This window comes from Chanos chanos, chromosome 11, assembly GCF_902362185.1.
Source record: "Chanos chanos chromosome 11, fChaCha1.1, whole genome shotgun sequence".
NCBI classification, from domain to species: domain Eukaryota; kingdom Metazoa; phylum Chordata; class Actinopteri; order Gonorynchiformes; family Chanidae; genus Chanos; species Chanos chanos.
In genome coordinates, this window is record NC_044505.1 from 16607103 (window position 1) to 16617389 (window position 10287).

The 10287-nt window shown below is 38.9% G+C and overlaps 2 protein-coding genes across 2 annotated transcripts; both read left to right on the top strand.

The window, feature by feature from the left end:
- Positions 1-216: 216 nt before the first annotated feature.
- On the top strand, positions 217-4319 carry LOC115823897 (sialic acid synthase-like). Its single transcript, XM_030787933.1, has 6 exons — positions 217-348; positions 1592-1807; positions 2775-2874; positions 3049-3203; positions 3475-3741; positions 4111-4319. Exons 1-6 carry the CDS (start codon positions 217-219, stop codon positions 4312-4314), a joined length of 1074 nt encoding a protein of 357 aa, XP_030643793.1. The 3' UTR covers positions 4315-4319.
- A 1323-nt stretch (positions 4320-5642) lies between these two features.
- Positions 5643-9971, top strand: LOC115823725 (N-acylneuraminate cytidylyltransferase-like). The gene is made up of 8 exons (XM_030787751.1): positions 5643-5857; positions 6626-6768; positions 7578-7733; positions 7998-8131; positions 8332-8426; positions 8830-9001; positions 9176-9341; positions 9757-9971. The coding sequence occupies exons 1-8, from the start codon at positions 5643-5645 to the stop codon at positions 9969-9971; spliced, it is 1296 nt and encodes a 431-aa protein (XP_030643611.1).
- The last annotated feature ends 316 nt before the right edge of the window (positions 9972-10287 follow it).

A 10287-nucleotide genomic window follows, 5' to 3' on the forward strand; every position in this document is an offset into this window, starting at 1 on the left:
TTAATAATGTACATCTGAAGACTTTCCTGAAGGGGAGGAGTTCCCTGGGGTATGTGGCATCCAATATGGGCATGTCATCGGAGACAAGGAAGTGAGATTCGTTATTTAAGGCAAGACATTTGGCCTGACAAAGCCTGGTTGCCAAAAGATTTGTTGAAGCTCATACCAACTCATTCATTTATCTGTCATCTTGACTGTTCATTATAATCATAAAAGATGCCATCAAAATTCGAGCTCTGCCCAGGGAGAATGATTGGGGAGAACTATCCCTGTTTCATCATTGCAGAGATTGGACAAAATCATCAAGGAGACATTGACATTGCCAAGAAAATGATTCGAATGGCTAAGGTAGTAACTCTCTTATAACTTAGACTTTCTAATATTTGCAGGATAAGGGGCTCATTTGCCGTGAAAGAACACTGCAGTGTCTTTCTTATCAGTACATGGCAAGGTTGGGGTCAATTCTGAGCAGAATTTAGAACTGCAGTTAATTGTAGTTCATTCCAATTACTGTAGTTAATTCCAGTTCACGGAACTGGAGTTGAAATTAAACAAATATGGAAGATTTAGAATTTGAAATGACTTACCATGACAGAAAAAAGGAACTCAGATTGATGGAATTCCACAATCAAGTGAAGTGTTACCTGCAATTACAAAATATTTGAATAATATCAATCCCTTTGTTCAGCTGTACTGAAAACAGGTGCAAAACATCCATGATTGCATAAGATATTATAAACTAAATTAAAATGTAGTTTTATGACTTTCAAAGCAGGTTATGAACCATGTAAAACAAGGGATTACAAAACAAGAAAACTTGAGTCACGTTTTGGGTCTCCTGGGTTTTGCCAATTACAGCATCTAATGGTGCAGTGGTAGGTGGTGGTCAACAAAGCCCTACCTTATATTGCTGTGCGAATACTTGACAGTGACGACACAGAGAGGGATCAAATTTCTGTTAGTCCAGTGACATCATTAAGAGTTTGCAAATCTTGATTTCGTTTATACATCTAATTACTATATTTGTTTATTGGTGTAATAATTATGAAAACGAAATGTTCAAAAATTGGAGATGATTATTTCTTCATCTAGAGGCAGTGCATAATGAGGCTTTGTAAAGGCCGGTGATTAAAATAAAATGTACTTCATTTAGTATGAAAGACTGTTAACCTATTCCAGTTGTAATTCCAGTTCTTCACTTTAACTGAATCTGATTAATCTTCATTTGAATTGACCCCTGTTTTGTCATGATGCATGCATAGTATTCATGTGTTTATAGATTGTGTTCTCCAGCATACACATAAGATATAATATACTAGGGCACTGAGAAATACAAAGAGAAGGTTAATTAAAAGAGAAGTAAGATATTTAAGAATATTAAACAGTATTGTGCTAACCTAGCAACAACAAAGGCCAAAGTTGTTAGAAAACTTGATAAATATGACTGACAAAACACTTTTCTTTTTTCTTTGACTTTCTTTTCTCAAAACAGTCTTATATACAACTGTTAATCTTGCACATTTATTGAACAGCATTAAATTTTAAATGAATCCAAAAATTGTCTTACCTTATAATCAATTTTTTCTAACAGGACTGTGGAGCCGATTGTGCCAAATTTCAGAAGAGTGAACTGGAGCACAAGTTCAACAAAAAAGCCCTTGAGCGTCCATACAACTCAAAGCATTCCTGGGGGAGAACGTATGGTGAACACAAGCGCCACCTAGAGTTCAGCCACGAACAATACAAAGAACTCCAGCAGTATGCCCAGGAAGTTGGGATTTTCTTCACTGCATCTGGAATGGATGAGGTAAAACATGTTGAAACATCACATTTTTTTCAGCTGTTGTAACTTTTGGCAAAGCCCATCTTTATAACTGGAGAAAAAAAGTTAGGCTTGTTCAACTTGTTTGGCTTCTAAATTATTCATTCATTCCTTCATTAGTTCATTTTCTAAGCTGCTTTCCCAATTTGGTTTGCACAGGGGGTGCTGGAATCTATCCCAGCATTCTTTGGGCAAAAGGTGGGGAAACACCCTGGACAGGTCGCCAGTCCACCGCAGGCTTCTAAATCAAAACTTTTCAAATCAGCAAGATACAAATATATGAACACAAGACAAGCATTGCATGGCACAAGATCAGATCAACTTAGGACCAAGAATAAAGGATCTTGTGGCCATGTAATGTATAGTGCGATACTAAGTCTGTAATATAGTGATCCACCAGTGCATCAATGTCCTTATAGTTTATTTTGAAACAGAAAGTTATCATTCAAGGTCTGTTTTGGAATTGGGGTAAATGGTGGAGCAGCGGGTAGCACTATTGCCTCACAGAAGGAAGGTCCTGGGTTTGATTCCTGGCCAGGCGGGAGTGGAATTTCCATGTTCTCCCCGTGTCTGTGTGGGTCCCCTGCGGGAGCTCTGGTTTCCTCCCACGGTCCAAAGACATGCAGGTCAGGTGAACTGGAGATACAAAATTGCCCTTAGGTGTGGATGAACACATAAATGTCTGTTTGTCTGTATGTCTGTCCTGTGATGGACTGGCGACTTGTCCAGGGTGTTTCACTGCCTTTCACTCAATTAATGTTGGGATAGACTCCAGCACCCCCCACGCTCCTAATTAGGATAAGCGGCTTACATAGTGAGTGAGTATTCTGGAACTGATAAAAGTTAGTAAATTAAAAATCATTGTTGTTGTATGATTCAGATAACATTCACATCACAGTTCACAACATATCCAGTGAAACTGGAAGAAACATTTTGTATTTTTGTTTTCAAGATGGCCATAGAATTTCTCCATGAGCTTGATGTGCCTTTCTTCAAAGTTGCTTCAGCAGATGGCAACAATTTCCCCTATCTTGAGAATACTGCCAAAAAAGGTTTGTGTCTAGTAATGTCCCAAAAATCAACTTAAAAACAGATAAATCTACACATAAGTTGTTGTAACATATAAATTTTATTTAGTTAATGCGGATCTGAAAAGGGATCCCCAAAATGGATCTGTTTTGCTTGACTGTGATTGGGTGGGCCATGTGGGTATTCCTCTGTGATAGGACGGCCAATGGTGATTTCCAGTGGCATGCAGTCTATGGAGACGATGCGACGGGTTTATCAGACAGTGAAGCAGCACAACCAGAACTTCTGCATCCTGCAGTGCACCAGTGCTTACCCTCTGGAGCCTGAACATGTGAACTTACGTGTGATCACCGTAAGGGACTCAAAGCACTGACCTCCTCTCTGCCCACCTCCCGAACCTGTTTCTCTCTCTTTCTCTGCCCTTCTGTCTTCTGTAAAAGCAAGTCTGAAGTAAAAGAAAAACTTTTATGTTTCCGTGAAAGTATAACTTTTATATTATTTATGTAACCATATTATTTACAAGCATTCAAAATATTAATATCATTTAAATCATTGTAAGATCCATTGTCTTGCTGTGAAAATTCATTGATTCACAGTTCTACGACTCTTTAACACAAATGCAGGAATATTTGAAGGAATTCCCTGATATTCCTATTGGATACTCTGGCCATGAGACTGGCATTAGTATCACCGTGGCAGCGGTTGCAATGGGGGCAAAGGTGGTTGAGCGCCACGTGACCCTGGATAAAAGCTGGAAAGGCAATGACCACGAAGCCTCTCTGGAGCCCGCCGAGCTGGCCGAGTTGGTGCGCTCCATTCGCGTTGTGGAGAGGGCACTGGGGACAGGTGTCAAACAGATGTTGCCCTGTGAGATGACCTGTCACAGTAAGGTTAGAATATCACATCTGTGCACATGCTTAAAGCAACAACAACAACAGCAATAATAATAATGAATCATACAATATGAAACTGATAAAATACAATGAACATAGATCAGTAATAAATATGATTTTTTATAGTGTAGTTAAAGGGAATTCTTTATAAAATGACTTCTAAAATGCAAAACTGACATATTTGAAGAAAGTTGTTTTTAAAGTTGGCTGAAAACATTGTCACTGTACTCAGATGCACTCATCATACACTCAGCAATCTTAGAGTTCAAAACAGCACATAAGCAAATATCCTTAAAGAAATTCTACAATTGTCTCAGCACTATCGGTGTCTTGTGTAACTACAAACAGATGTCTATTTGTTTGCAGCTGGGAAAGTCAATTGTGGCTAAGATGGCCATTCCCAAAGGTGCTGCTCTGACCATCGACATGTTGGCTGTGAAGGTTGCTGAGCCAAAGGGAGTGATCCCTGAAGACATTTTTCAGCTGGTGGGAAAGAAGGTTTTGGTAGATGTGGAAGAAGATGACAGCATCACTGAAGATATGGTTGATGGTTATAGCAAGAAGGTCTAACAGTGAACAAGCTCTACTGCAACCTTCATCTAGTCTCTCAGAGAATGAATCCTTAATCAATAACTTCAGAAGACGGAATAAATAAACTGTCACTATAAAATAGAAAAAGAATCCTTCGGTTTTGAACTCTGTTTGACTTTGAAATGTTTGACTTTGAATGGAAATAAATATAATTATGACCACACACCCAGTTTAACTTGTCTTAATTACATCATCAGACAACAAAATTAGATGGGGGGGGGGGGGGTTACAAAAAGGATGGGGGGGGGGGGGGTGTTGTGATGTGACTGGGAAAGTTTTTTTAAAAAAAAGGATGGGGTCTTCAGTAATTGAATGGTCTGTCTTACTATGTTTTCATGCTTATGATGCATACAGTATCTGACATGATCATTCAGACAGAACAGACAGCTCTATAAATTCTAAATTCTTTTTTCTAATCACTATTCTTATGACATAAACCACCTGGAAAGCACACACACAAAGTTTGGTTCCTGTCCTGTCCTGTGCAGTGTTTTTGATTCTTGCAGTTCACTTGACAAATTGAAGCTGAAGTTTAAAAAAAAAGTGTGATTATACAACTGAAAATATACAATTAAAATCTTGAACAACATTTGTAACGTGATGTGCGCTGCTGGTTATTTGGGTTCGCAGTCTATCACTATAGTATTTGTAAATTTAGTGTCTTCATCCCAACTACATAACCAATGTCATTCAAGGTAATGTCAATAATACTATGTTATATTGATGTACATTAATGCATGAGGTATCAGAGGGGGAAAAGAGCTCTTGGTTAGGTAGTAAGCCATCACCCGTTTAGATAAGCTCGGTTAACAAAGTTATACTAAAAGCCACTTTTGTCTCCAAAGTTGTCTCATGACTCCTAAAACGCCCTGATTTAACTGAAGTAATTTTAAAGCAGAAATAAGTTTGCTAGCCATTATATTTAGGGGTGTCACTGAGGGCTGTAAAATAATACTTTGGAATGGGATTTTAATAGCATCTCCCAAAGAGAGTCCCAGGGACGCTTCTTAGAATTTCCATAGTGTCAAACTCGTAATTAGTATTGAAAGATATGTCCATGTGCGTGGGCTCACTTACTCATGTGTAAAGTCTCGTTTACACTTTAGTCATTTATTTATTTTTTGGCAAAAGATCTCAGTGCCCAATTACCAGCTTTACCTGCCAGTTCCGCACAACCGCAACCCAAATGTAACACCTGCATGCTACGGCAGAGGAAGTAGGCGTGACGCATTTGTGCTCGTTGCTGTCAAATGAATGTCCAAAATGTTTCCCTAACTTACACACTGTTCCATTTGTGCGTTGCCACCATGGCGGATAAAAGTAAACTTACCACAGGGGCTAATGCATCAAGCTCACAGCAAAGCAGTAATGGCTGGAGCAATAAACGCCGACACATTACGGCGCTCATCCTTGCGAGAGGAGGTAGCAAAGGAATACCCCTGAAGAACATCAAACTGCTTGCCGGAGTCCCGCTTGTGGGATGGGTGCTTCGGGCAGCGCTGGACTCCGACCTCTTTGACAGGTGCAGTAAAGGAAAATTTGCGGAAAAGATTTTGCGCTCTTTCTATGAGACAAAAAGCTGCTTAGGACGCATTTGTGTAGTAGAAAAAGAAGAAACGTTGTATGAACTTCATATGAATTACTTCATTCATTAAGCAAAACAAAATAAAAACCCAGTTTATTTTGCAGACGGTCAGTTGTGGTAAAATTTTGGAGAAAATGTTTTTGCTTTGATGTTACCATCTCATTCTTTTACACATACATATTTATTTGAAAAGCAGTGTATGCGAGAAAGAGGTCTTATCTCCTTTTAATATTCAATAAACAACGTCGAGAGTAGAGAGAGAGAGCGTCTTCTCCTTAACTAGATTTATATGGCGGAGAAAACGCTGAACTGAATTTTTTAAATCGCTGTTTCAATGTCAGTCGCTTGACGTAAATATGACTGATTTTTTTAATAATATGTGTATAGACGATTGTGCTCAGGAAAAGTAAGTTGTTTGAAAAAATATGTTTTTTCCTGTCATTTTACGCGTTCGCTCCCAACAAGCATTTTAGAATGTTACTTGGCAGCGTTTGAATTGTCTGCAAATCCTTAGATCTAGACTGTTTAGGATATTGGATTTCATTTTCAAGTTCACAAAGGAAGGTCGAGTGTAGAGTGAAACCAAATGAAATACAAACTGTTCAGCATAACTTTGACTTGTGATTGAATTGTATTCCTTAAACTTCGAGGCAATTTCAGTAAGAGTCTATGTGTATCGCTTTTTTTTTTGTCCATTTGTACTAGTGTTTGGGTATCAACGGACCATGATGAAATTGAGAAAGTGGGCAAAGCTTGGGGAGCACAATTCCACCGTCGCAGTCTTGAGGTTTCCCAGGACTCATCTAGTTCCTTGGAAACCATGCAAGAGTTCGTCCGGCAGAGGCCAGGTACGCTACGTTTACATAGCCTACGCACTGAGAGAAAGTGTATGTACATGTATGTATGTATGTATATATATATAATACATGTGTTATTCATTACAGTTTGAGTTAAGTTCAACTTAGCTGTACTTGTGCTGTACTTGCGCTTTTAGAATACACTGTGTCACAGAGCAGCTTTCCAGAATTGCAGAACGGAGTTTTGTTTTCTTTAGGGATATGCTATTAAAACTGGTTGAACTTGATCCCCTGTTGTACTTGAACTTTTATGTGATTAAAAAAAGGAAACTGTTATAGACCTGGAAACATAAGCAGGAAGTAGACTTACATAGTTTCTGACAGTCATAGTTCCAGTGCAGCAATTACTTTAGTGCTTGTGTTTCAGAGCTAAGTGGCTACATGCAGCAATGATAATGATAACATTATTTTGATACCGAGTAATCTCCTTCCTGATACACTCTTGTCATACAAACTTGTGGTGTCATGCTCACTCAAGGAAGAGAGCTTTGCTAAAAAAAAAAAAAGGACAGACATCTCTATGTGTTTGAGAGTATGTTCCATATTTCCATATCAAAATGAATTGGTCACAGTGTAATAATGTATCTTAATTGAACTGGTGACACTGTCAGACATGACACAGCTCTGTTCCTCACATTCCATTTGAGCTCTTATGGAAATGAATAGTGTTTATTTTCAGCACTTTTCCCTCTGTGTCTGATGAAACACACATCTCTTTGTTCTGTGCTATGTCAAACTGAGCTTGTGTGATTAGATACCGTGAGTTTAATCTGTGGCCATCATCATCGTCTGTGTTACAGAAGTGGACGTTATCTGTCACATCCAAGCCACCTCGCCCTGCCTGCATCCACGCCATCTTAGAGAAGCACTGCAAGTGATCTTAGACCAGGGTTATGATTCTGTCTTCTCCGTGGTGAGGAGACACCAGTTCCGTTGGGTGGAGGTCAAACAAACAGGTAAGCCAACTCACTCCTGCCTTGAATAATATCAAAATACATTAATTCTGTGATTATGGTATTCATGATGTTTTTACTTAAGCTCATCTTGTATAGTGCTTAAATATTTCAGTTGCAACACAAATTTGATCCTTAAACCAGATCTAAAACTAATGTGTATGCTGCTTTTTGTTGTTGTCTTGGGGTTTGTCTTGGGGTTTCTCCTTTAAATTTACTTTGTTAAGTTCTTTTCCTGATACTTCTATTCTGATTTTCTCCTCACAGAAGGCAGATGCTCTAAACCCTTAAACATAAATCCATCCAAGAGGCCACGTCGCCAGGACTGGGACGGAGAGCTGTGTGAAAATGGCTCCTTCTACATCAACACGAGAGAGCTCATTGAGAAGGGTGTCCCTCAGGTAGGAGTCTATCAATTTACAATTTACAATTTAGTTATTTGGCAGACGCTTTTTACCAAAGCGACTTACAATCAGTGCATCAGTCGGTCTATCAAGTATGTTCTTCAAACCAGGACCCAGAAATGAAGACTCTGTGCTAAACCATAATAAGTCTACTTTCTATATTTGTGTATCTTCTTCTTCTTTATTCCCTCTCTAAGACAGGGAAAGTTACTTACTATGAGATGCCTCCAGAATACAGTGTAGACATTGATGTGGACATTGACTGGCCTGTTGCAGAACAAAGAGTTGTCAGGTAATGAAACTCTTTTAATGACAAGTCATTGCGCACTTGACTTAAATGTTTTGAACAAAAAGTACACAATGTTTCATTATATAATTACCTCATTATAAAATAAATACATTGATACGCATGTACTATTGTTCAGTCCAAAAACAGCAGCACCTACCATTTTGAAAATAAAACCCAACATTTAACAGCATGTATTTCTTCCCTGTTGTATTTACACAAGATAGTGGGTCAAGTTATTAACAAGCTGTCTAACAGAAATAAACACAGTTAGAGGAGGCTACAAGACTTGTGTGCACTGCAAACAATGCTATAATTCAGATAGGCTGCGAATGCATTTCCTTCAATCTCCATCTATATAACAATGTCATCTTACATGGACATGTAAACATGTGCTGGTTTCTGAAAGGTATGGGTATTTTGGCAAAGAGGAGCTGGAGGTGGTCAACCTGCTGTTTTGTTCTGTGTCAGGCTGTCTGACAGATGGACACTTATACATATCGATAACTGGAGAGGAGATGGTGTCCATCAACAGTAGAGACCTGATGGGCATCCACATGCTTCAGAAAGATGGTGTGGAGGTAATATATTAATGGACTTAACATTCACTGTGATCACTCAAATATTCTTAGATCTTTTTCTCCAGCAGTGCAGTGTTATAACCCAAAGGGTATGATACATTAAGTAGTGTAAACTTGTTACTGAGTTAAGGCGACTCTCCTTGTAAACAATTAATGTGAGATAATCCCACCTAGGTGATTCTGATCTCCTCAAAAGATGATCCTGTGTCCAAAACTCTGGCAGACAAACTTGCCGAGCGTGCAGGTTGCAAAGTGATGCATGGGGTGGAACAACGGCAAGTTGTAGTAGAGCGTCTCATGAAAGAGAGAGGGCTGGTATGGAAGAAGGTGGCCTACCTGGGTGAGTCCTTGACCGTAATATTAAGTAACTGGTCTTACAGTCAAGATGACGTTAACTTTTTCCAACAAGTTCCTTTATTATCCATTTAGATGTTTGTTGAAGGCAGTACTTGTTCAGTAGTAAAGTTGACTCAATCATGAAAAAAACATTTGAGCCAGAATGCTTGCTTATTTCTTTGTCTCTTTAAGCAAACAGGCAACTTAGAACATTACACATTACTGCAATGTCTCTATGCTGTTTGGAATTTAATATGATATTTATACATTCAAAGTAGCACATGGTAGAAATAACATCAATTGGGTTCATCAGTCTTACAGGGTTAACAAGAAGACATGAAACTGTGAATATCATTGTCACTGACATTTGAACAAGAACCTAAGGTAGAATCATATTCTTCCATCAACTCTGTCCTCAGGAACTGACATACTGGATGTGGATTGTTTGAACCTGGCTGGGCTGAGTGCAGCAGCAAGTGATGCCCCTGCAGAGGCTCTCAATGCAGCTAAGTACAACTGTCATAGCCCTGCAGGAAGAGGGGCAGTCCGGGAGTTTACCGATCATATCCTGTTACTGAAGAAGAAAGCCAAGTCCAAGATGGACCAAGACCGCACTGATCGAATGTCCTTCTAGCTCAAGATCAGTTAGAAAGATTCTTCAGATATAGGTCTCATCTGAGACTTTGCAGCTGTTTAATTTCATGCAGTTATAAAAAGTTAACGGCATTAGACAAATCAGATATTGGGATCTACTTTGCCATTGCTGTTGTTTTCTATATTCCTAGACAATCAGAATTTCCCTTTTCGGTGCAATCAATTAGCACTTAAAGAACACTGAGGCACTTGAATGGTATAAGGAAGGAATTGTACTTGTCTTTGCACTTTGAAGAGCAGCTGATAGACACATATAGCTTGGAAATTGAAGTGCTGTGATTAATTATACTCATTAC